The 25,776-nt window shown below is 40.3% G+C and overlaps 4 protein-coding genes across 7 annotated transcripts in view; 2 read left to right on the forward strand and 2 right to left on the reverse strand.

The window, feature by feature from the left end:
• Window positions 1–4,853, forward strand: part of LOC111672010 (cytohesin-3-like) — a 35,625-nt gene extending 30,772 nt beyond the window's left edge. Inside the window, exon 13 of the mRNA XM_023429270.2 lies at window positions 3,320–4,853. Within this exon, the coding sequence (XP_023285038.1) occupies window positions 3,320–3,392 (73 nt within the window). The 3' untranslated portion in view covers window positions 3,393–4,853. The remainder of the gene's footprint in view (window positions 1–3,319) is intronic.
• Window positions 4,317–15,775, reverse strand: usp42 (ubiquitin specific peptidase 42). Of its 3 annotated transcripts, none has more exons than XM_023429269.2 (18): window positions 15,678–15,775; window positions 13,861–14,110; window positions 12,773–12,979; window positions 12,509–12,619; window positions 12,191–12,290; window positions 11,487–11,554; window positions 11,320–11,390; window positions 11,123–11,205; window positions 10,892–11,003; window positions 10,641–10,781; window positions 10,120–10,220; window positions 9,721–9,886; window positions 8,892–9,593; window positions 8,683–8,765; window positions 7,368–8,492; window positions 6,736–7,046; window positions 6,562–6,627; window positions 4,317–6,415 (listed from the first exon to the last, which is right to left on the reverse strand). In XM_023429269.2, exons 2-17 carry the CDS (start codon window positions 14,099–14,101, stop codon window positions 6,566–6,568), a joined length of 3,684 nt encoding a protein of 1,227 aa, XP_023285037.1. In that variant the 5' UTR covers window positions 14,102–14,110; window positions 15,678–15,775; the 3' UTR covers window positions 4,317–6,415; window positions 6,562–6,565. The 3 variants fall into 3 exon arrangements, with proteins under 3 accessions (XP_023285037.1, XP_023285036.1, XP_087036241.1); XM_023429268.2 differs by having other exon boundaries at window positions 6,736–7,049; XM_087180115.1 differs by lacking the exon at window positions 15,678–15,775 and adding an exon at window positions 14,973–15,312 and having other exon boundaries at window positions 6,736–7,049.
• A 576-nt stretch (window positions 15,776–16,351) lies between these two features.
• Window positions 16,352–25,749, reverse strand: eif2ak1 (eukaryotic translation initiation factor 2-alpha kinase 1). Of its 2 annotated transcripts, none has more exons than XM_023429283.2 (15): window positions 25,389–25,749; window positions 23,427–23,594; window positions 23,161–23,297; window positions 22,915–22,949; window positions 22,730–22,829; window positions 22,540–22,620; window positions 22,345–22,438; window positions 22,110–22,158; window positions 21,603–21,981; window positions 21,346–21,454; window positions 21,018–21,124; window positions 17,537–17,651; window positions 17,350–17,429; window positions 16,924–17,157; window positions 16,352–16,714 (listed from the first exon to the last, which is right to left on the reverse strand). In XM_023429283.2, exons 1-15 carry the CDS (start codon window positions 25,561–25,563, stop codon window positions 16,589–16,591), a joined length of 1,989 nt encoding a protein of 662 aa, XP_023285051.1. In that variant the 5' UTR covers window positions 25,564–25,749; the 3' UTR covers window positions 16,352–16,588. The 2 variants fall into 2 exon arrangements, with proteins under 2 accessions (XP_023285051.1, XP_023285052.1); XM_023429284.2 differs by lacking the exon at window positions 25,389–25,749 and adding an exon at window positions 23,765–24,362.
• LOC111672021 (ankyrin repeat domain-containing protein 61) lies at window positions 18,258–23,022 on the forward strand. The gene is made up of 5 exons (XM_023429285.2): window positions 18,258–18,519; window positions 18,898–18,992; window positions 19,385–19,556; window positions 19,696–19,896; window positions 20,274–23,022. The coding sequence occupies exons 1-5, from the start codon at window positions 18,418–18,420 to the stop codon at window positions 20,907–20,909; spliced, it is 1,206 nt and encodes a 401-aa protein (XP_023285053.1). The 5' UTR covers window positions 18,258–18,417; the 3' UTR covers window positions 20,910–23,022.
• Window positions 25,750–25,776: the final 27 nt, after the last annotated feature.

Below are 25,776 nucleotides of genomic sequence, written 5' to 3' on the forward strand. Positions count from 1 at the left end.
GGGAGGCAGAGAGGGGGAATGACATGCAGCGAAAGGCCGTCCGATGCGGGATTCGAACCGGGGCCAACTGCAGCGAGGACTGTAGCCTCTACACATGGGGCGCCTGCTTAGACCACTACGCTACACGACACCCCACTATGTCGTTTTTTCACGTTTTTATGCCTTACTATACTATGACGTTTTTTGCCTTACTATACTATGACGTTTTTAGCCCTACTATACTATGATGTTTTTTTTGCATTTTTATGCCTTACTATACTATGACGTTTTTAGCCCTACTATACTATGATGTTTTTTTGCATTTTTATGCCTTACTGTACTGTCGTTTTTTGACATTTTTATGCCTTACTATACTATGTCATTTTTTCACGTTTTTATGCCTTACTATACTATGTCGTTTTTTCACGTTTTTATGCCTTACTATACTATGATGTTTTTTTGCATTTTTATGCCTTACTGTACTATGTCGTTTTTTCACGTTTTTATGCCTTACTATACTATGTCATTTTTTCACGTTTTTATGCCTTACTATACTATGTCGTTTTTTCACGTTTTTATGCCTTACTATACTATGTCGTTTTTTCACGTTTTTATGCCTTACTATACTATGACATTTTTTCCGCATTTTTATGCCTTACTATACTATGACGTATTTTGCATTACTATACTATGACATTTTTTCCTCATTTTTATGCCTTACTATACTATGACGTATTTTGCATTACTATACTATGACGTTTTTCCCGCATTTTTATGCTTTACTATACTATGACGTTTTTTCATGTTTTTATGCCTTACTATACTATGACGTTTTTTCCGCATTTTTATGCCTTACTATACTATGTCGTTTTTCCGCATTTTTATGCCTTACTGTACTGTGACGTTTTTTCCGCATTTTTATGCCTTACTATACTATGTCGTTTTTTCACGTTTTTATGCCTTACTAAACTATGTCTTTTTTTCACGTTTTTATGCCTTACTATACTATGACGTTTTTTCATGTTTTTATGCCTTACTATACTATGACGTTTTTTCATGTTTTTATGCCTTACTATACTATGACGTTTTTTCATGTTTTTATGCCTTACTATACTATGACGTTTTTTCATGTTTTTATGCCTTACTATACTATGACGTTTTTTGCCTTACTATACTATGACGTTTTTAGCCCTACTATACTATGATGTTTTTTTGCATTTTTATGCCTTACTATGCTATGACGTTTTTAGCCCTACTATACTATGATGTTTTTTTGCATTTTTATGCCTTACTATACTATGTCGTTTTTTGAAGTTTTTATGCCTTACTATACTATGACATTTTTTCCGCATTTTTATGCCTTACTATACTATGACGTATTTTGCATTACTATACTATGACGTTTTTTCCGCATTTTTATGCTTTACTATACTATGACGTTTTTTCATGTTTTTATGCCTTACTATACTATGACGTTTTTTCCGCATTTTTATGCCTTACTATACTATGTCGTTTTTTCACGTTTTTATGCCTTACTAAACTATGTCGTTTTTTCACGTTTTTATGCCTTACTATACTATGTCTTTTTTTCACGTTTTTATGCCTTACTATACTATGACGTTTTTTCATGTTTTTATGCCTTACTATACTATGACGTTTTTTGCCTTACCATACTGTGACGTTTTTTCATGTTTTTTTGCCTTACTATGTCGTTTTTCCGCATTTTTATGCCTTACTATACTATGTCGTTTTTTGACGTTTTTATGCCTTACTATACTATGACGTTTTTAGCCTTACTATACTATGACGTTTTTATGCCTTACTATACTATGACGTTTTTATGCCTTACTATACTATGACGTTTTTTCATGTTTTTATGCCTTACTATACTATGACGTTTTTTGCCTTACTATACTATGACATTTTTTCCGCATTTTTATGCCTTACTATACTATGTCGTTTTTTCAAGTTTTTATGCCTTACTATACTATGACGTTTTTTGCCTTACTATACTATGACATTTTTATGCCTTACTATACTATGTCGTTTTTTCACGTTTTTATGCCTTACTATACTATGACGTTTTTTCGCTTTTTTATGCCTTACTATACTATGTCGTTTTTTCACGTTTTTTGCCTTACTATACTATGACGTTTTTTCGCTTTTTTATGCCTTACTATACTATGACGTTTTTTCGCTTTTTTATGCCTTACTATACTATGACGTTTTTTCCGCATTTTTATGCCTTACTATATACTATGACGTTTTTTTGCTTTTTTATGCCTTACTATACTATGACATTTTATGCCTTACTTAATACCTGGAAATGGTTGGATCTACTGTCCTGCTGCAAAATTGGTGCTCTAAGAAAAAAATGATGACACACCGCCACAGCAGCAAAAAGCAACTTTATGCAATCCTGGCAAAGAAATACATGATTATACTAGAGAAATGAAAATAAATTCAGAATGCTGAGGTCAATGACATCCCAAGGTCACCAGAGGTCAGATACAAATTGCCTCCAGTCTGAAATAAAACCTTAGGGTATGTAGAATTATATGCTGAAACCTTCATGCTTTAATCATAAAATGCATGATTGTTTTGCCTACCTTCCCCACAATAAAGGAAAATCCACTCTAAAATACTAGTTTGTTAGTTTTCCACCTTTGTGTTGTTTAAACAAGAGTTTTGTGGTGATCAGAGTTTTCCATTAACAAACACACTGAATCCCCCTAAATATGCAGGCAACAAGAATAGTCATAGTTACATGGAGCTATTGGAAACCTTATCCAATAGTGGCAAAAAACCATCATGCTCATCAAGTGTGGTTGCACTTCACTGTGTATTTTTTTCTGTGGATAATATAAATTATGAGATATAGAGATATTTATAGCACAGCAAGTGGAGTTTGAGTAAAGAACACATTTTGGAGGTGTAACAAATCACCATAAACATCATGTTTTGATGTTGATCAGTCAGAATCAAAGCAAATTTTTAAACCCACCAGAATGCAATGCAGGCACAAGACATAATGTGTTTTGGGAAGGATGCACTGACTGATAGTGACAAGACAGATTAAGGTCAGGTTAGTACACAGAGAAATTACTGAATCTCATCCCAAAATAGTTCCAGATCGCTCTAAACATCACAAACTGATCATGTTTTAATGTTGTTTTCTGTAAGCTCTGCATTAGGTGTGACTTTCTTTGACATATCAGTCCCACAAACAAAACCACAGTCATTCTTAAAATCAGTGGGAGACTAAAGAGTGTGTAGAATTGATGTGGTCAGTTGAAAACAGCTGATCAGTGACGTTCTCCTTCGTGTCGTCTCTCCACAGAGCGAGCATCAGCAGGGATCCTTTCTACGACATGCTGGCCACCAGGAAGCGGAGGATAGCGAATAAGAAATGATGATCGCCCCATCTTTATCACCACTGTTTCTGTGACCAGCAGAGTCCTTGTGTGTGTGTGTGTGTGTGTTTTTGTGTGTATGTATGCGTATGACGTGTGTTACAGGGGTTATGAAGGACTCCTGATTGCTATTTCAGGGCTGGAGGACAAGGAGCAGACACAGTTTTTCAGACTGAATGGTTTATTTCCACCTGAAGACGGTCTGCACCTCAATCGAAGACTGATGTGAATGAAAGGTTTCTATTTCTTCTGGTGCGGACTTGTACACTGAGGTGACACGGTGTAGAAGGAACTGCAAAATCTTTACCTAACTGGATGTTATTGGACAACAGGATGAGGACTGGCAGAACAGCCATGACTGGAATCATAGGACATTTCTACATAATGTGGCTGTGGCGATATTGCCCTCTGCTGGACCTGTAAGGAAATACATCTACTGCACTACAAAGAGATAGTGAGGATTTGAAACCTGAACCTCCCTGGTCATATGTCATTCCTTTCATCCAGAGCGGCTCATCTGGTTGGTTATCTGCTCTCTGCCAGCGAGACTCCCAGATGCCAGTCAACATTTTATCTTCACCTCACATGTCCTTGCCAACACCAACCATGTTTTATAATATCCTCTAACTACAGAAAGCCTCAAGCTTTTAAATCAGCTGGTCTGATTGTTAGCCCTCAAGTGACTGTATCTGTATATGCAAACACTGATTTATTCAAGAAAATCAAACTTAGGCTCATATTCTTTTTACATTTACAGTGCACCCCCGTATTTCCTCTTTGAAAACACAGAAGTAAACAGTTTGGGGAATAACACTGAACATATATTCAGTGGATTGACCCTTGTAAGTGGCCACAGTTTGAAGAAGCTAAAATGCATCATATATTAATTCTGTACGGTTATGTATTGAAGATCCACCTCTGTGATCAAGTTCATTTCTTTTGTATTTATTTTCTTATTGTTTAACAAAAGAGGCAGCCCCCGACTTACATTATGCATGTAAAGTATATAATGTACATACTGTTTTCTTTTTCTTCTTTGTTGTGTTTATGTAGCATGTAAATCATAATGGCCATAGCCTATACCCGTTCACATTTTTAGTTCAACAGCTAACAGTTTACAATAGTGGAAGAGGGACCTTGTGCAGAGCAGTGAAACCTCCTCACACTGTGTTATTACTAAGGATCAGATGATACATGATGTTATATGAAAGAAGAACTCAGTATGCTGGGAGAGCATAGGATGTAAGTGGGTTTTAAAATGCCCTTGAACAAGTGAACTTCAATCATGTGAACACTGACTGGAATCTGAGGACTGTTTTTTTCCCCCCTAGACTTGATCAAACCAACCCACAGGTGGTGCAGCTTTTAGGTTTAAACCTGGTTTGATGTTGGTTTGGGAAAACTGCTCCTGAATACTTTGATGAAGACTTTGAATAAAAATACATGCTGATCAGAGAACAACTTTTGTGTGAATTCAGTAAGAGGAGCTCGACTCGCCAAAACTTACCAGGTCTTTGGTTATTTCAAACATGGAAACAGTGTTGTGAATAAATGATAGTGAGCTGAGCCGCCTCGCTGACCCTGACCGCTAGAAAAGTGTGTGTATTTAACAAAACCTGAATAGAGACGAGTGCCACCAGCTTACACCCTCCCTGACCGTATCTACATCATAATTTTACCGTAGTGAAAGTTCGTTCAACACATACAATCAATCTATTCTATATAATATAAAGGCAGACAGGAGCTTTTTCAAAAGCCCCTGGCAACTCGTCATTTGTCTCAATCAGAATTTTTCATTCATTTCAATGCCACTTGTAAACAACGTCAAAGACCAAGAACAAATTACAATTTCTGCCATTAACAAATGTATTTTAAGGCTTTTACCTTATACAATGTATAAATTCTGACATGCTAAACTAAAAGGTATAACAGCAGTTTTTCAACGTCTGTCTAAAATTGAAAAAAAAAAAACAAAACAAAAAAACAAAAGCTTAACCATACTCATTATTGTCTTTTGTCCAAAGAATATGGTCAAAATTAACAAAGTTTTTCTAAAAACAGAGCAAAACAACATAACATCTACTGATAATCCTGATACAGGATTTTTATGTATAAAAATAACTGATAGTACAGTTCAAAATTAAATTCACAGTATTTTTTTTATGATGCTAGAAGACACAAACTGTATTTTTCATTAAAAAGCAAACACAAATGGTCCACAGCCATGATAACAAATTTTTGATGCTTTTCTTTTTGAACATTTAAAAAGAAAAATAATGTGTGAGGAGAGAGAGCGAGCCAGGATCTAGAGAAAAATCCTCATCTTGTGAAAAAGTTTAAAAATTACAGCGAGTGAATCTTAGGCTTCAGAGCAAAATGAAAACAAATCAGGAAAAAAAAAACTGGGAAATGTCCTCAAGTCTGTCCAGGGTTAGAGTGGAGGTCAGTCAGCGAAGCCTTGTTCCCGCCACTGCACTGGTCTGCCTCATTCAAGAATATCTCCCTCCTTCAGTTTGTCTGCTCCCAGTGGGATCGAAGAAAAAGAAAAATAGCCAAAAAAACAAAACAAAAAAAAGAAAAGCAAAACATTTTGCAGCTCTGCCGATATGGTGACATCTTAAACTTGCAGTCAACATGATGCCTTACAGTTCTCTTAGGCAGTTTCCCTTTAGTTTCATTCTTTATTGAAGCATGTGGATATCTGTGATGGATGTTAACAAGTTTTCAAGTCCTGAGTTCCACTGAGCAGCAGCTGAGATGTTTAAGCTCCAGGCTTTGTTTGTGTTCATACAAGTATATATTACTATTTTTCATCATAAATGTTCAACAAGGTGATAGTTTTGCCTTTTTAACCATAGTTAGGAGAATTGCGGCAAATAAATCAATGCCTTAAAAAAAGATTTCTGAACATTTTAAAACACTTTAGTTGTGGTAAAAATACAATATATTCCCAATGAAGAAGCACCATGTCAAAAAGTTGTTGATGTCATTCCTCTGCTGTTGTTAAAATGGTGTTGATGTGTCTGAAATGACATGGAAGAGTATTTCATACAATTTGTTTGCAGAGCCATGAGTCCCAACATTTGTGCCTATATAAGTTCCTCCTGTTTGTTAGCACCGACAGCACTAGAGCATGCTGCGATGATCATTAAAAAAGACGCCCACTCACTGAGTCAATGTTTCAGGCCACTGGAGAATCCGTGGGAGTCGCCATTGGTTCGGCTGTAACCGTTTCCTACAAAACAGGATCAACACTTCAAACTGACAAGCTACACAGCAGCATTTAACTCAGCATTATGGGGGTTTTTGGGGATGACTCTGAATGTGAAAAATCTCTAAATACCTGTGTATCCATTGAGATGGCGGTGAGATGAACCGTTAGTGGGTGAGGTGTGATGAGAGGGGGGTAGATGGTCACTGCTGCCATCAGTGTAGTCTGTGCGCCGGCGTTTTTCCGGTGAAAAACCGTTGTCATGTTTAGCGTCCTTGCTGTCATGGTGACGTCGCTTGCGGCTTTCCCTCTCCTCACTGCTTCTGTTCTTGTGGCTCTGAGTGGCTCCTGGACTGTGCTGCTCCGCATCACTGTCCCGCTGCCTCCTGCTTTTCTTCTTTTTCTTTTTCATTTCAGCGGCTCTGTCTGAATCCATGTCAGAACTACTAGGGGGGAGACAGAAGACACACAATGATTATTCTTAATCCACGATTTAAATCTAAACTAACTAAGATATCAGGCATCGTAATCATCACAACAAATTATGTAAGTCTAAAACTCTGTTACTAAGAGATACTAAATATCAAAATAAAAAATCTAAATCAACGAGGAAACGTCTTCAAATGTCCAAACATTACAGGCTACAGTTATAAAGCAGCAGACTTTACTTTTGAGAAGCTGACACCAGAGAATGGTTAACATTTTTTCCACTATTGCTGCTGTAAAAAGGTATAAAACTATTGATTATCAATTGCATCACTCACCCGCTCTCACGGTGTCTGTCTTTATCCTTTGACTTCTTCTTTTTCTTGCTCTTTTTGTGTTTTTTAGAGTGACAGGCCTCAGAGCTGTCGTCTCTCTCCTTGCCCGGATTATCAACAGTCCTTTTGTGATTTTGATCCTCCCTGTTTGGAGCTGATCTAGACGTGGAGAGAGGAGCCCGAGGGGGCGAGTCCTTGGACTTTGAGGATGTTTCTGGCATTGTGTCCGGCAAGGAAGTCTCCTCTTTTGAAGGGTAATAGTTCCTCTCCCTGCCGTTGCTCTTGTCCTTTGTCACCCGGGATTCTCGACTCTCCTGCTGCCACCTCCAGCGACTGTGAGAGTCCTCGCGGTATGAATAGCCGTGTCCCCTCCGCTCAGAGTCCCAGTCCTCTCTGGATCTGTGGTGGTGGTAGTGGTGGTAATGGTGAGAGCACCTGTCGCGATCGCGCTCCCTGGGGTGGTGGACAGTCCGCTCATAGCGACGCTCAGAGTCCCAGTCCCTGTAGTATCGATCATGGGGAGGCAAACGATCCCTGTACGAGCGATGATGGTGGCGGTGATCTCGGTAGTCCCGCCTGTATCGATGACGATCACTGTCACTTTCTCGCTCCTGACTCCTGTCCCTGTAGTGTCTTTCTCTGTCTCTGCTCCAGTCAGAGTGCAGTCTGTCTCTCTCCCTGTCTCGGGAAGGTTGTCTTTCATTCCCTTTAGAGCTGGGCTTGTACGGGTGCTGCTCCTTAGCATCTGTACGTCCTTCATTCCCTGCTGACGGTCCATTGGTCTGTGGTAGATCCTTGGCTTCAGCCCCACTTACGCTAACCTTCTGTGGAGCAGCAGGCGCCCCACTGGTGCTTTGGGAGCAGTCTGGCGGGGTGGATAAGGCCGCAGGGTTGCCATGATGTGCAGAAGCGGAAGCAGATTCACTAGATCCGACAGAATGGGTCTTTGTAGCAGTAGATGAAGGTGGCGTGCTGACAGCGGAAGATGCTGTATGCTGAAGCAGGGGTTCAGACACAGTTTTAGCCCTTGTGTGAGAAGTGGAGAGGTGCTGGCTTTCACTGGCAGCCGGATGGACGCTCTGAGAAGAACTGGCCTGGTGGGATGAGGCTGAATTATAAACCTCTTTGCTGGAAAAACAAAACAGAAAAGCACATAAATAATGCTTTCCGCCAAACTTTTAGGGTGTTATGAGAAAAACAATTCAGATTTCAATGCGACCAACTGAAGCAATAGTTATTCCTGTAACTACTCCTTAGAGATTTCTTGTTGACACAGCATCAACTTTTCGTCCTTCTCATTGTCAGAATGCCTCCGTACCTTGGTTCACCATGGTCACCATCTACTCCATTAGTAGCAATGGGAGCGACAGAGGAAACACTTCCAAGATTACTGCCAGAGATCTGAAGGGCACAAACATTACATCATTATTCATTTAAAACTACTATTTTTTGCAACAACAAAAAAATCTACATATCATAAAGATTTTATATTAAAGAGATAGCAAAAACACAAAGCATGTAATTTACCTTCTCAGAGATTTTGTGTCCATTGATTTTGTGTTGTCCATAATGGTGCCCGTTTTGGCCTGATTTAGAGACGCCGTAGGTTGATCCATTTAATCCGTTACCATTATGGTGCACTCCTGACTCTCCATTTGTAGCTTGAGGAGAATTATCAAAGACATCTCCTGTTGTGTTATTTCCATTAAGATGCGACTTGGCTAAACAGCCGTTATCCAGAGCGCCACAGTTCTCCTGGTCTGATTCCTCTGACGACTCTTGGCCGTACGGCACCAGGAACGATGCTCCATTACCTCCAGTATGGTGATCCCCGTTACTGCAAGACGTGCCGTTAACATGGTTAAGCTGACGAGGAACAAAGCGAACGTCTGAGTGGATGTCTGAGGTAGATTGTGAAGAGGATAAAGAGCTGGAGGAGGAGGAGCTGCTGCTGCTGGCAGAGGACGGCTGGCTGTAAGAGGATGAGGAGGAGGAGGAAGAGGAGGAGGAGGAGGATGGGCGGTTCTGTTTGCCTTGTCCAATAAAGAATGAAAGCTTCTGGCGTTTGTCGTGATCTGGGATCATTGTGGGCCGGCTGATCGAGTGGGAGATGGAGGAGGAAGAGGCCAGTCCATGGCTAGGTTTTCCCACAACACTGCTGCTGGTGCTAGGCTTCGAGCTTGTGGGATAGTCCCTCAGAGATCCATTCCCATTGACGTGGAGAGCGCTCTGAGGAGACAACAAGGACACAAGAAAATGTTTTGAGTGTCTAGGTTTAACACTGGCTACATAATTAAATAAACAACATTAAAATATGCTTAATCACAAGCATATGATGAAAGCATGTCTGCAGTACCTTAGTCATGTGTGGGGGCAGCTGGGGACCTATGAAGCCGATGTTGTTGTGGTGGACGGTGGTGTTGATGCGTGGTATCACCACAGGTCGCGGAGACGACTGACCAGGGATTCCCGGGTTATGGCTCATGTGACCGTAGTCCCCTGTTTTTTTCACATCATTGGATCTGATGGCACCAAAGGAAGGGACATTAGCAAGGGGAAACAGGAAACAAAGAAGAAAGAAGAAAAACAAGTTGTGCTGGTGTGTAACCAGAGTTGAAATCTCAGTATTAGGCACAGTTTAAAACAACATTAAATATAATATACAGCATATTCTGAGTGTGAGCGGAGAACCACACAATATGAATACTTTGATTACATTTCTGTTTAATTCTAAAAACGATTATGGTTTACTCACTTGATGTAGAAAAGGACATATGCCTGCTGGTTGAGAACAGACCTGATGTCACTGACAGACACAGAGGAGTCGTTCATTTGATACCACTGACCGTTGCTCGCCTGTGAGACACAACAGAGAGGTGGCAGGTTTGACACAATAGATTCATCTGTGGTACATTTCAAATTTGTACTTTTTTCAGTTTCTGAATTTGAATTGTTCGATATAATAAAATTGAGAGATTTTGACTGCCGAGTATAAATATCACCATATTAACATGTGGTCAAACATATTATAGAGTAATGTTATATACTTTTCCATGTTTTTGTATGATCTAAAACAAGAACATGGGAAAAAAAAAATTTTCTCTGTAATTTCTCAGTTCAGACCTCAGTCTGACAACGCTTTTGTATCAACTCTGCATTCAACTCTGATAAAAATGAGCTGTTGATGGAGTGTCGTAGTGATAAATGTGTGCATGTGCACTTGGCAACAACAGTGTCCTGATAGATTAGAACAGTGATCCGTAGCAGTGCCAGTACCTTAATATAGCAGAAATAGTGTCCAGCATGACAGCTGAATCCAGAGTGGACCAGTACAGCGTACAGCCCGTAGACCTGGGACTCTCCCTGGGACTGAGACATGAAAGGCCGCAGGTCCAGGTACTCTGGATATTTCACATCCTATTGACCATAAAACAGCTGATTAATATCAAATCACCATCAAATATTCACTAAGCCATCCATGGTTATATTATGGCTCTGAACATGTTAGTCCGTGTGTGTCAGGCTACCTTAGTAATTTTGCCTCCACTGAAGTTTGCAAAGCGTTTGAGTGAGAGGGTGAGAACGTTAGAGCTGCGGTGGATGGTAAATCTCTTTGAGGCTGTGACCATTTTTTTGCACCTAAGGGGGAGAAATGTTCAGTGGTTAGACAGCAAATTGACATATACATAAATAAACAAACAAACAAATAAAACACTTGTCATCTTTGCTTAATTAATTTTGTTAGTTAAACAACTTACTTGGTGCATTTGTAGGCGTTTTCTCCATCCAGCTGCTCTGGTTTAACAAACTGCTCCAGAGCTTTGGAGACACTGGGAGCCGTCTGCATAGAGAGAAAAATCAATTTTGAGGTCTGGTACTATTAAAGATCCGTGATTAAATCTGAATGAACTGATTTGTTACATATTTGCAGTGATTGAGAACTTAAGTTAATTACCTTAATTTCAAGAGTAATATCCAGAAAAGGGTCAAATGTATCTGAGACTGCTTTGCAGTTTAAACATTTAACTGAAAAAGACAAATCAGTGTTATTAGTGTAGAGAAGTTGTAAAACATAAAAACATGACATCAAGTAGAAGAAACAAATCAACACTAATCACTTACCTCTGGACCTTAGGTACCCGCCAAATACTTGATGGATGAAAGTGGTTGCCTGTGTTTGCCTGTCCAATCTGTCACAAAGATAAATATTATGAGGATAAAAACCAACAAATTAGGGCTGTAATATGTTGTAATATGTTGTAACTTTTGCAATGACAAGTTACAACATATTACAGCCCAAAGAGCAGGAGTGAGAACGGGAGGAATTAGAGCAAGAGTCACTAGTTAAGAGGCCACCTGTTAGTAGAGAATAATAATAAATAATGGACTTGATACTCAAGGTTCAAAAAATCAATTTTAAGAGTCCCTGAGAACCATATTGGTCAGCAATGTATCAATTAAACATGCCCTGCTGTATTTTCAGTTAAAAATGCATGTAGGCTTTCTAAGGGAACATAACTTACTTGGCAGTACACTGATTTGATATACTTCAGCAGTAAAAATAAATACTTCCCTATATCTACATGGAGTTTTTTATGCAGCATCTATCCTCAATGGCCTCTGCAGAATGTTCAATGGATCCAACAAAATGTATAAATTAAAGTTTCCTTCTAATGTTATGCAACTTACTTCAATTCATGACCTATATTAAAGTTGAATAAGTAACCATCTAATGATTTAGAACATTTTTGTCAACCTTTCAGAGTAAACATGTGGTTGCGAGTTATCCATTTCTTACTCCATAAACAGCATAGGAGGAAACTTACTTGGTTCCAGGTAAGCAGGACTTTTGCATAGCATCAACTGTGTACCGCAGGAACTCATGGGCATCCTCTTGGCTTCCATAGCGGAAGTGCTTTGCTATCCCTGTGGGGGGAAAAAAAAGCAAAGCGGAAGACATGCAAGCTTGGTAAATACCACCAATGATTTTAACAGCAGATTTGTAACTCCTAACTTTCACCAGAAGATTTCCCTCCAAAATGAAAAGGTAAACAGCCACACAGCGCCTCCTGTCATTCGTTTTAGGTAAATATTTTGTAAAAGGGCACAACTTCAATGTTCTAGTTTTACAGGCAGTCACTTACTTTTGAGCTCATTGATCACACCAATGGGCTTAATGACATTCCCAGAGTTGGCAAAAACCTGAATGATGTGGTTTTGCATGGTACACATCATACAGAACCCCGGCTCATGACCTGTGGCAGGGAAAGATGGACAACAACACTAATGAGTAAGACATGATTCAGGCAAGAAAGACGCTCATAGATACTTTTCAATTTCATGATTGTACAATTACACAAGAACTTTAGTGCAAAGATGCACCATCAAAACACTTAGCACTAGCTTACATGTTTTAGAGTGCTCCCGTGTCAGCATGTAGTTGGTGAACGGAGGGGTGTAGGTGAGACACTGCAGGGCTGAGTTGAGGAAGCAGGTGTTCCCCATGTTCTGCAGACCTGCACCAATGCGGTGAACCTGGGTCCACTTCAGGTTGAGCCGCTCTGGAGGGAAGAGGACCTTCTGGGGCAAGTCGATGCCGTCACCACCGCTTATCACTTGGACAAACAGAGGCAACACTAAAATTAGATTCAATGTATTTGCCAGATCCAGGAAATCAACAAGTATCTGTATATATGCTACACTGTTAATGTAAGTACATACAGACATATGGTAAATGAACATCAGTACCTTACAGTCATACCTATCAATCTAATCAGTTGTATAATGTGATTCTGACTACTTAGTAAAAACAAGCTGAAGAAGGAAAAAAAACAAGACACAAATAGCTTTCTCTTTTGTTTCTGCAAAACAAGTAAGGCTGCTGCTCTTTATATCCAAACACCTATTGCGTCACAAGCTCAAATGATTGATCATGCTCCCACTTCAAAACTGGCTTAGTTATGTAACTGGATGAATGAAAGTAGAGTAGAAGCAGCAACACAACACCCACAAAACCAGTTGTGTCACACTCTCATACAGAAACAGTAGCTGAAACTTTAGCTTCATTAGTTTAGCTTTGCATTCCCACCAAACATCCGTAACATTGTTTCTTTACCCCAGTTCAAATCAAGACTCAAAACTCATCTGTTTCAATCTGCATATTCGCCGTAATTTCATTGTTTTCTTTTTAACTGTCTGTTGTTTTTATTATTTTTATTGTGTTTTTAATCTTCTGTAAAGTGTCCTTGAGTGCTGTGAAAGGCGCTGCCAATTAAAATGTATTATTATTATTATTACTTGTGTATAAAATTTAACTCACTTAAAGCACTATATCTAATTCAGCAAAAGAAAATGGAAATCAGAAACATGGTCTTTTTTGTGAAAACAACTTAATACATGTTTTGTACCAGCATTTGCAACACAACAGGTGTACATCAGCATTCCCAATATGGGTGGTGAAACATTGACTATTGACATAATTTCTGCTTGCTCTTACCTTGCTCCTTGGGTCGGTCCACAGGGGAGGGGGTACTGTTGTAGACGGCAGCTCCAGGCGTGGGGCCCAGGCAGCCTCCTGGAGCCTTCAGCCTCGGAGAGTCACTGGGCATTGTGGGGCCCACTGCCCAGCTGCTGGAACAGCTGCCGTCCATCCCCACGTCTCCACTGGTGAAGGGGGATCGCTTACACCCGACTGACTCGTGGTCAGATTTTTCTGAAGATCTGTCAACTATGGTCATTGTTCATTGCTGTGTGAGGGGCAGAAACACAGAGGTGTACAACTTTAGGAGCTGCAGGAAATACAGATAAATTCCAAGGTTTTTTGTTTTTCATTCATGTCGCTTTAGATGTAGATCTGTGTGTGGTTTATTGTGACACAACTCAAATATCTTCTTCTTAAAAGGATGTATTTAAAGGGACATAGTTTTCTTAACTTGTTGGCTTGTTCTACACAAGTGAAATGGGTGGTAGATTATACACATTTTGCCCTTCACTAAATTAAATTACATTGCATTAAAATTATGACCACTATATTGCATAGCTAACATATCACTATTTATCAAAAATTATCAGTAACTGTCGTCAAACACACTGTAATATCTGAATTATCTATTTTCACTCTTATCTAGTACTTAGTAAAACACAGTCAAGATTACAATACTAACTCTAATAATTTTTGGATCAATTTTTTAAACAGTAGATTATTTGTATAACAAAGTAACCAATCACAATAGAAGCAGTTAGAAATAGCTAAATCTCTCAGCCCTGAATTCTTGTTGCATGTTGTTTTTACACCTAGAATTGTATATTATGATTATGACCACAATGACTTAGTGTTGGAGAAAAGCCTTAACTGACTGATCACACTTAAACGTATCTATTAACTAAAGCTATGGATTAACAATAGTACATTTATCTTGCAGCCTCTCTTTGTATCGAAAAACTAATGTACTTAGACGTCAGTGACAGCCATTTATGGACACCTAGCAATGTTTCTTTTCGCTACACAACAAACGTCAGAAACACTAGGAAGGCATTCATTTCTATTTGAATATGTTCAAACCGATCGACATACGAGACCTAAGCTGGAACTGAGTTAGCAAAACTTACGAAGTCATTGTTATTGGTTTAAAAACGCCACCGAGGAAATGTCCTGGTCGGAAGCACGTTTAAAACAGCAGCTGTTCCCTCCCACCTGCTCCGGCAGACAGGCACACATTGGCTAACAGACGGCTGCTAGGCCTTTAACACGCAGCGCCGCGTAACTTCAGTAAAACACGAATTAAGGCTTTATTAGCCCTCATGGGAGACAGAGCACCGACTAAAAGCCTCCCTTCCTCGTCGAAGTATGGAACAGAGTGACTGATAAGGAGCAGGCGGCTCGAGAAGCCACCAACACCATGGAAACGGTGAACGTAACACATAGCCACCGAACGCAGCTAACATTACGTGCGGCGGCGCTCGTGCGTTAATATTGATGCTAACGCTGCTAGCTAGCTCGGCACGATGGGCGCTCTCCGACATGGCGGAGAATAACATAGCCATTTACTGTAAATGTCTGTGAGCAGTTTTCTGCTTCCGCTTCCAAATAATTTAGATTTAAGATGTGTAGGCCTGGGTAACAGGGCATCTAGCTAGCTGAGAAAGGAGGGGCTCGACACCGGTGGCTGTGTGCACTCATCGCGCTGCTCTCTCCGACATGACAGAGAACCGGTGTAAGGATATTACAACAATTCACTGAGGCTTAGGCCCACCAAATTATTACGGCTGCAGAGTAAAACTGTCACTCGATCGTATAAGCAACATCACACTCACCTGGAATATGTTACGAATACGTTAATAGCGGTTGTAAATCCATTCCTTATTTCCAGCGGGTGTCCGGCGGTGAACAATGACGTAGCTAATTGCCCCACGGGTACATCCGGGTACCTGCGATGAAACGAAGTCTCTGATTGGCTCATTCTGCCGTTTCTCTGTGAGGAACGTGTTTCGGGAAGTCGCATGTACACACCTCTGACCTTTGTGTACATGATGTACAATCAACATTAAGTGCTTTATACTCAAGAGTTATTCTGTAATTGGGCCCGGTATAGTTGTTTGGCTAAAACCAGACCTACCAGATATACTTCACAGCACAGATTACTATATCTATGCTGAATTGTGTGCCCATAATATTTCCACTTATAACGGTTTTCAATATATAACTAAGTGCATTCCCTGTGACCAGTAACTCAACATTTGGACCATCATGGCCAGGGAACAAAGGCATTTGTTTGAACATCAATGCATGGAAATAAATGTGCCCATGTCCCCATTAAATCAAAATTGGAAGGCTCCCTCTGTCCACAGCTGCTGCTTCTTCAGTTTCAAGAAGCTGCATGAAATCAGAATACATATAATCAATTGTACTTGTAGTTCACTTTTTCAATTTGTCATACATGCATGACTTTCAAAGCAACATCTCAGATGATCAATAATCACTTATTGACTCTTAGAAATCCCATCAGACATAGCCGAAATGGGTTTTATTGAACAGCTGAATGAAAATAAATAATTGCACCCTTACATCCAGGTGTACAAGATACACTCAAATGCTTACACACACACACACACACACACACACAATCTCTCTCTACCACTTGTACCAAATCACAGTACAGAAGTAGTTAAAAAAAAAAAAAAAAATCAAGTTTTGACAGTCTGTGGGTTGTTGAAATTTTTAAGGCTCAGGTATTGTCCAACTCAGAGACATGAACTGTGGCTTGTGAGCTCTGAAGCCGACTGATCTGTCTCCTCAGCTGCATGATCTCTTCCTCCTGCTCTTCAACCCTTCTCTGCAAACCATGGATCAACTGAAGGGGAAAGAATTAAGAACCATCAGTGCAGGTGCAATAGGCTTCCTGGAGGCAATGTCATTTTCAAAAACACACACAAACAAACATATGAACACATACCTCATTGCCACACCTCCAGTGAAATTAAAGCTTAATTGTTATTTCCACTTTTTTTACTTTGTAGATTTTATTTGGAACAAAAAGGCTCAGGTGGTTAATTATCATACCCTGTCCTTACTGCAGAAGAGTTCACTCTGTAGAAGCTGGCTGGCCGTGGGCCGAACACTAGGATCTTTACTTGTTAGCTTCATGATGTACTTAGCCAGGGCTGGCCATCTGTGGCAGAATGAGTCTGGGATTTTCCCTTCTCTCAGGTCCCCAAGGGTCCGGACCCGCTCCATCTCCGTCCCAAAGGGCTGGAATAACTCGAGCGCCAGCACTCCAATGCTGTACATGTCTGACTGCAAGAGCAGCAACAATACAAACAAAGTTTCAACTTTAATGACTGACAGTAGTTAAAAATGTCGAAGGAGAGGTAACACTTATGAAGATGAAGTTCAAAATGATGAAGTATAAAAATAAAATAAACTCTGTGTTTGATGAAAATAAAGTCTGAATCAATCATAATCAAGGTGTACCATTACTTTGTTTACCTTTGAATCATAATGGGAGCCCTTCAATTGTTCTGGTGCAGCATACACAAATGTACCAACACCAGTAGTATGTGAGGAATCTGCAAAATACACCAGAAAGGTGACTTATAATCAAATAGCACCATCTATTGGTTATGTGAGGGACTGTGTCGAGAAAATATAACAAGTCAAGAGTTGCAGTTATTACCACTGTTTGGAGAGTTGGTGCTTTTATGTCCATCAGCTAGTAAATCCCTGCAGGCCAAACCAAAGTCCCCAATCCGAACATGGCAGTCGTGAGCACGGAGGAAAATGTTCCTTGGCTGTGAGAAAAGCAAAAAATGTACAATTAGTTCCACAAGTTACTGGGTGTAAAGATGCAGATGTCCAAGGTTTTTTATACAAATAATAAGGGCAGAAATGAATCATTTTAGGATTTCAGATGATCTAACATTACATTCTAAACATTTGATGGGGAGACAGAAACTACAACACTGTGATGTAGATACTGGATGCATCCATCATAAAAATGAGAAATGATTCAGAAAAAACACCAGCTTTACAGCACATAAACCCACATACACTATTTGAATCAGGAAATACTATACTGTGTTTCCTGCACTGGAAAAGATAAATTGGTTAGAATGTAAGCATATAGTGAACTGGAACAACCTGTTAACTACTCTGCCTGGTGTCACCAGTCCCTATAATTGGCCCCACACACAGCAACAAGTTATCAGCTGTGACAGAAAGGCTGGCCATCAAAGTTAGACGCATAACTCTCCAACCAGACTGAAAACACAGAACGGAAAACACAGAAGTTGCTACTGAAAACACCAAACACGGAAAAGAGAAGTGGTAACATTTCGATTTTCCCACCTCTAAATTAACTGACACCCATCTGAGAAATTTATGCTTGCAACAACAAACAAGAATAACCAGATTCTGATTCCCACTTCCCTTCTGAAAGACTAAGCAGAGACAGCAGGAAAGCTGCGCTGCCTGATCACGCTGGAAAAGCAGAAGGAACATGAAGATAGGAGCGGTAACGGTCTCAATTTTCACAACAATTAATTCTACACTTCCGTGATGGAGGAATACTTGCGACGTTTTGAAGATGTGTCAAAAAAATATGGAAGCAAGTTTCTCATGCAGGTGCAAGATGGTTCACCTCGAAAAGTTTTCAGGAAGGTAAATGCAACAATGCAAACTTATTAAACTACTGAATTGAATACAGAATCGAAATATGCTAAACCTGACTACATGTTACAGAAAACATTGTCACATGGACAAAAACACGGCATGTTATATATTATAATGTCAGCAAATCATATATAAAGAAGCATGCATATTGATGGTGGTAATCACAAGAAGCTTTATGATTACAGTTACGTGTTTATGCTCCTATGAGATCAATTTCAGACAAAAGTACTTCTTGTAGCGTCAGACTAGAACATATTCATGAATTTCCCCTAGTGGATAAATAAAGTATCTATCTATCTATCTATCTATCTATATATCTATTTGTGTTTTTCAGTTTTTGTCCTGTTGTGATCTTTCTTGCTTTAGGGCCATGCAATACTTCCGCTTCATCTGGCTGCCTCTTACAGAAGATTTAAGAGCATGCAGAGTCTGCTGTCAGCAGGAGCAGACCCTGAAATGAGGTCTGGACAAACACACACACACGGACAAGATATAGATATACACATTAACACCTAGCATTGTGCCCATCAATACTATGGTGTAAGATCAGGTTGCTTTTTCACGGTGCAAGCCTCTCATTAAATAAAAAATAAAAGTAACTCAGACAGAGTTGCTGAAACTCATTTCAGCTGTTTAGTTTATTTCCTAAAACAAAAAAGATCACATCTACAGTATGAATTTAATTTTGTATTTGCCGACTTGAAGACTTCCTGTTGCAACTGCTATGAATTCAACTCAAGCAAACAGAAACCCATTACAATGACATGCATTGCACCATTTCCTTTTATCTACTAAAGTACAAATCGACAGCTCCCCCTCCGCACAGGCATCACAGTCTCTTCCTCTGTCGCAGGGACCAGCTCGGTCAAACCACACTACACTTGGTGATAGTTTGTTGGCCGAGCATCCAGACAACTTGGTCAAAACCAGATTCCAAGTTACAGACTGCTGTGATCGATTTGCACAGGAAGGCGAAGGCTTGTCTACAGCTCCTCTGTGAGCATGGTGTTAACGTCAATGCACAGGTAAATCAGTTTTTTAAGCAATAACTAGGATCTTTTAAAATATATTCGAACAAACATACATCTCTTACAGATTCTCAGGAATGCAGCTGCTCTTGAAATAATTTGGCTCTGGTGTGGTTTCTTATGGTTCCTCGCTTAGGTGAAGGGAGAGAGTCAGCAGACAGCTCTCCACCTTTCAGTACGCTACACTGCTCTGTCTGCTGTCCAGATTCTTGCCAGCTATGGCGCTGATGTTAATGCTGTGGACAGCAACGGGATGACGCCCCTACATATGGCCGCTGGGATGCTCCATAAGGATATTATAGCCAACCTGATCAGGCAGGGAGCAGATATCAACATGGTTTGTGTTGTTATTCTTGTTTATTTTTGGCAGTAATTTTTTTTCCTTTTTTATATTTTCAGAATTGAACAAAAGACAAACATGGTAGACATTTTCACATGAGTCATTTTGAGATATCATACATGAGCACAGGTGTGATTAATAATATTAACGGCACATTTCATGACTCACTGGGACACTTGAATAGACCAGACCTCGTTAATGTTATCAGTAACACCTGCGCTTTTCCTGCTAGCAGTCAAACTAAACGACCTTGAAAACAAATGAAGAATATCAAAATTATTAAATACAATGCATAAATTTCTGTCCTATTAAACTATATGCTAAAAGTTCAACATGTTAAATTAAATTAATGCAAATTCCTGACTATTATCAAGGGGCTGAAGAACACTGGAAACACTCCTCTGCACTTAGCTGCTGTGGCAATGGCTATGAAGACCACCAAGACCCTGCAAGACGACTTAAACTGCATCTCTGAGCTGCTGGATCATGGGGCCGAGCCCAACGCAGAGAACAAGGCAGGAATTACACCTTTACACGAGGCATGCAGCATGGGCAACAAGGAGCTGGTCGAGCTGCTGCTCAGGTACGGAGCTAACATCAACAAGCTCAGCCAAGCAGGGGAGAACTGTCTGTTTCTGTTCCTGAACCACAGGTCTAATGTAAGGAACAGCTCCCTGCTGGTGAAGCTCCTCAGCCTGACCTCCCCGCTCACCGTCTACAACCAAAACTGCCACCTGCCCTCAGCCTTGACATTACCATGTTTCTTGAAGCAGAGAGACCAGCTACTAAAACTCATTCAGCAGCCAAGAAGGCTTCAGGATATTTGTAAGAGTGATATTTACCTGAGACACATCCCAGACAAAAAAGGGGAACTGAAAGAAATCCTGCCAGAGAGGCTATATGACTTTGTCTTCAACTACTGGGAGAACACACACAACATCTCCTTTGTGACTGATGATGACCGACAGGACTCTTTTGATAACACATTTGATAATATTACTCCTAGCTGACACCTGTGAGTCAGTGACAGTTGGAGGTGATGTTTGCCTCAAGCTACAGACACACCTTAAATCTAATAACTTCAAACATACAAACACAAATTTATCAAAGCCGCTCACCTTCAGGTCTCTGTGCATGATTCCCCTGGAATGAATGTACTCCACCCCTTCCAGTATGTTTCTCAACAGGCTGACAGTGTGTTCAGTATCAACACATCCGTAAGGGCCTGAAAAAATATATAAAAGTATTAATTTCCGAAATTGTATTTGTATCTTAGAAAACGTGAAATAAACTACCACCATAAATAAATTAAATTACATTAGCAGTCATTTGTGAATGGAGAGAAACTGATAAAAAAAAAAAAAGATGTGCTCGTGAAATATAAATGAAATCTGTATTTGAACAATACAATATTGCAGAGTCATGCATAATGTGTTAAACAATTACATCTTGAGGTTTGTTCTTCTTTGGGTTTGGCGTTTCTCTCAGAGATCCAGTCCTTTATTGAGCGATCACACAGCTGCATCTGGATGTAGAGCATCAGGTGGAACTGTACCTGCAGATACAGAGCAACCGTTTTTAAGGGTACATTTCACCGTAACGCTTGTTCTCTGCTTGTAATTTTCTTAAAGAAATATTTGTACCATAAAATCTAGCAGTTTTTGTCCTTATTGTAATGAATCTAATCCACCTTAAGCATCTACCTCTTTAGAAGGCTTTATTGTGCGTTTGTCAGCCCACTGTTGGCACTCCTTGTCGATGCAGGAGTTGTTGTTCAGCTCGATGCTACTCCTGCTGGAGTCCTCCTCTAACAGTGCTGAGCTGTCCCAACCCGTGGCAGGACATTTGGAGCTCTTCACGGGATCGCGCTGTCCCAGGAACACACAGGGGACGTAGTTCTCAGGGAGGCGGCGCATCGTCTTGGGACACAACAGCTGGCCCTTCTCTTGGGTTGGCACTAAAGCCGACTCAGCCTCTTTTGGAGAGACTTTGGCACTTGCAGCTTCATCTGTTGGTGCTTCACTGAGGCTTTGAAAGACTATAGACGAGCTGGTGTCGCTGTTGTCAGGGCTCCCATCAAAACTGCAAAAAGAAAAGTTAAGAGTTGTTGGACACACTGATATTACATCATACATAGTTGGTTTGTAATTTTATTTATGAATGTGTGTTACAAAAAGTCATGAATCTGATTTTGTATACACTGATCCTACTTGTCTTGTTGTCCAGGTGATTCCAGTGCAGGCAGGAGAGACTCAGGATCTGCAACAAGGACAGTTTACAGATAAAGGGCGTCTGTTTGTTTAATTGAACTTCAAGTATAGCTTCCTCTCTATATGTTCCTGGACAAGGTTGAGCCAAATGTCTCGTCTTGCCAATCTCTGTGAACAGTAACTTCATTCGTTTCAGCCGAACAAACACGTCGCAGGACAGCAGTTAAATACTCACGTGCTGCAGGCTGAACATGTTCCATCCATGCAGTGTGATAACCCACAACATTTACATGCTGCAGGCTGGACAACACTTTGACTTCCCTAAGGACCTAGAGCAAGCAAAACAATCACATTGGATTAAAGTGGGTGTCTCTCATATCTCTGTATTTGGGCGTGAAAAGAGTCTTTTGATAAAACACTGATGGCCCACCTTCATACAGTCATCCTTTGAGACATTTTTGATAAGAATTTTCTTCACAGCATAATATTGTCCATCAAGTTTGTTCATAACCTACAAGAAGATGTGAAAGATAACATGACTGTGATGATCACTTCAACTCATGTGCTTTAAAAGGAGCTGGATAGGAGGAATAGTGGGAATTAGAATTGAGTAAAAATACCTTAAAAACATTTCCATATGATCCTTTCCCAAGTCTGCAGATTTCTTCAAACTCACTAAGATACCGTGAGGTCTGCGCTTGAAATAGTCCCTCCTTAGGTCTGTGGGAAGACAAACATTTCTTACATTAAACTTAAATACTCCTTGGAAGCAGCAACATTCAAAACTACACCTCGTACACCTTACCTTGCAGAAGGATTGTGCGTGTTTGTGCCGAGACCCTGTGAGATAAGACAAGGATACACACAGTGTTCACGCTGTAAACATGACAACAATAAACACGGATGAACCCTACCCACTTTAGTGTTCTGCTTTGGTCAGAGTGCTTATTGACATCTATTATACTAAGTAAAAACAATCTTTTACATAACAACATACCAACTGGTACAGAAGCAGCTCGTGTATATACGTAGTGTACAACATGTCCATTACCTGTGGGTACAAGGAGGAGCTGGCGGCATTAAGCAGCTCAGTGAAGGCCCGGTTGTGCTGTAGTCTGACGGTGCTGAACTCATCACTTATGGCCAACGGCGAGAGGAGGTTCATAGCTGCTAACCGCTGGCCAATGACTGTCAGAGGGATAACAAAGTTATATTAACTGAATTCGTAATTAACGACAAGGAATAAAAGGTAGAGACAGAATGCTAAACATATATTTTAAAATCTTTGGAATCCCAGAACAACATATCTGTAGCTACCTTTAAACAGCGTACGTGAGCGTGCTGGATTACTCTCGTACACGAAGCACAGGTGCTCCAGCAGAGACCCCAGGAGAAGGTGGTTGGGGATCGCTGAGGCAAACTCTTGGATGGATGGGTAATGTCTACCAGCTATTAACACCTCACAGTCATTATCTGTGTCAGAAGCTGAGCGTACATAGAAACGAAAAATGAGAAAGAGGAAGCGATGGTGAATTATAGGCCCAAACTGTAGCACAAAAACACTTCAGAGTATATTTAACTTTGTTCAACTTCCAATAAAATCAAATAATGTATCAACAATTATTTTTCTGTGTATAAAGTTACAGCTGTCTTACCTTCTTCAATAACTTTTGCAATCATTTCAACAATGTTTTTTTCTCCTAGGTCCATTTTTCTGTATGAAAGCCTTTCGGTGCAATATTAAGCACTCATGGAGCTGTAATAATGATTATCCTGTTCACCTCCAAGGCACAAAATAAGTTCATCTTGATTATACATAAGGGGGCGTCCACAGCAGTAATGCTTATCTGCCTGGTCCAGCGGACACCAGCCTCCTCCACCTAGTGTAGCCTACTCTGTAAACACATGACCAAGCGAAGATACTTGGCCCCTGTGCCAGAATGGGAAGGAGGGGCTGTATCATCTGTCAAAGTTCCCTGACACTACTTTACTTTCATTTGATCACACTGCAGGATGTGTGGAATAGCAAGTCTTCACTTACAAGACCCATGTAAACTTGTTTGTCAACTGCAAGTTTGTATAAGATAAAGGGTGAAAGGACACTCCGCCGAATTTACAAGTGAAGTTCAATTTCCTCGTTGTAGAGAGTATGATTCAACCTGTGAAAACAGTTGCATAAAGTCTTGTGTGGCAGTGGAGGCAGCCCATGTCATCAGGGTAATCCTGGGTTCAGCTTGAGGCTTCAAACATTTGACAAAAAAACCTGCATTATAAGCTGAGGGGCATGGAGTGTGAAAGATGGCCACATTTAAGAGAAAGGGAGGGTCAAATGAAAGAGACAATTAAATTCCACTTATTTTGCACCTTGACTACTAGGAACAAAAAGGCTGGATATCCCAGTGTCTGTTCCTTCAATTTTCTTTATTTTATGTTATTTTTTGGGGCAGTTTTAGCCTTTAATTGGATAGGGACACTGAGAGAGTGACAGGAAAGTTGGAGGATGAGATTTCAACCCGGGCCGCTACAGTAAGCACTGAGCCTAAGTGGTAAGCGCTCTGACAGGTGAGCCACCAGTGTATCAGTATCAGTATATTGATATATACTGTGGTAATATAGTATAGCCACATATGGAGGAATATCTTTCTTACGAGGTTATTGCTGTAATATGAGGGTCAAAGTTGAACCACACTTCAAATATTTTTACTTTGCAGTTACACAAAGACACTATCATGGCTCGTATAGTATGAATGACTGTCCCAAGCTGAGGGAAAGGCTCAAACATCTCTGAATGCAAATGCATGTTGTAGCCCAGAGGTGTAATAACAAACATCATACTAGTATTAAAACACTGTCTGCAAGTTGAAAGTTACAGTACAAACATTAGTGTGACAACTACACCAAATATACATTTTAATATTAGTACAATAAACAAAACACTGGCTTGTACTTTCAAACACCAGTCTGTGATATGAATTAAAATTATACCAGTTGTCTGTTAGTGGTTTATATGGATGTTTTTTAAGCTGGAGGAATAATGGTAGGGTGGGCTCAACACTGCAGCATGAGAGTCACGTTGTTGTTCACATGGCATATAAATCCTTACCCCCCCACCCCACATTAATAAACCAAAAAAGCTAATTTAAGCTATTCAAAGTCAGACGTTTTGTTCCGGTGTCACCGTGTCACGTAATGTGGGATCACAGCCAACAATGTGCACTTGTTAGGTAAACGGTAACGTAACGACAGGCAGCACCTTTAAGCGGAGGAAAAGCTGCTTACTGTCAAACTGGACTTCATCGTCCTCTTCGCTCGCCAAACTTAGCAGGCTAATGTTAGTCCCAGCCTCGTGTTTCCTCCTGCCGGATCCGAGGCTGTGTCGGACCAAAATGTTGCTGCCATTACCGGAACATTCGTCCGACCGCAGGAGTCCGTTGTTGGATGATGAACTGTACATTTTTGTTGTATGTAAATAACGGCAGTTTGACGAAAAAAAGTGCTAATTTTAAAACGATGCTCAATTCACAGTAGCTACCCCATATCTGTAGTAAGATATATGTCAAAATACTCGTTTAACTCCAGCTCCGCTAATGTTTACATCGCACGAATATGTCAGAAAAGACAGAGAAAACTACCCTAAAAGTCCCATATGTCCACCATGTTCACAAAC

The sequence above is a fragment of the Seriola lalandi genome, unplaced genomic scaffold (assembly GCF_002814215.2).
Source record: "Seriola lalandi dorsalis isolate HSWRI2012SDOR001 ecotype SW California unplaced genomic scaffold, Sedor1 jcf7180002054892, whole genome shotgun sequence".
Taxonomy (NCBI): domain Eukaryota; kingdom Metazoa; phylum Chordata; class Actinopteri; order Carangiformes; family Carangidae; genus Seriola; species Seriola lalandi.

What these genes read in the sequence shown, in the direction of transcription:
- LOC111672021 (XM_023429285.2), top strand. Translation starts at nt 18,418, where the DNA reads ATGGAGGAATACTTGCGACGTTTTGAAGATGTGTCAAAAAAATATGGA. An exon ending in CTCGAAAAGTTTTCAGGAAG is followed by an intron (nt 18,520 to 18,897) that starts GTAAATGCAACA and finishes TTCTTGCTTTAG; the next exon opens with GGCCATGCAATACTTCCGCT. An exon ending in GGAGCAGACCCTGAAATGAG is followed by an intron (nt 18,993 to 19,384) that starts GTCTGGACAAAC and finishes CCTCTGTCGCAG; the next exon opens with GGACCAGCTCGGTCAAACCA.
- eif2ak1 (XM_023429283.2), bottom strand. Translation starts at nt 25,563, where the DNA reads ATGTACAGTTCATCATCCAACAACGGACTCCTGCGGTCGGACGAATGT. An exon ending in TCATGCACAGAGACCTGAAG is followed by an intron (nt 17,652 to 21,017) that starts GTGAGCGGCTTT and finishes CTTTTCTCACAG; the next exon opens with CCAAGGAACATTTTCCTCCG. An exon ending in TCTTCTGCAGTAAGGACAGG is followed by an intron (nt 16,715 to 16,923) that starts GTATGATAATTA and finishes TTTCCCCTTCAG; the next exon opens with TTGATCCATGGTTTGCAGAG.
- usp42 (XM_023429268.2), bottom strand. Translation starts at nt 14,101, where the DNA reads ATGACCATAGTTGACAGATCTTCAGAAAAATCTGACCACGAGTCAGTC. An exon ending in ATATTACTCTTGAAATTAAG is followed by an intron (nt 11,206 to 11,319) that starts GTAATTAACTTA and finishes CTCTCTATGCAG; the next exon opens with ACGGCTCCCAGTGTCTCCAA. An exon ending in AACGCCTACAAATGCACCAA is followed by an intron (nt 11,004 to 11,122) that starts GTAAGTTGTTTA and finishes TCTCCCCCTTAG; the next exon opens with GTGCAAAAAAATGGTCACAG.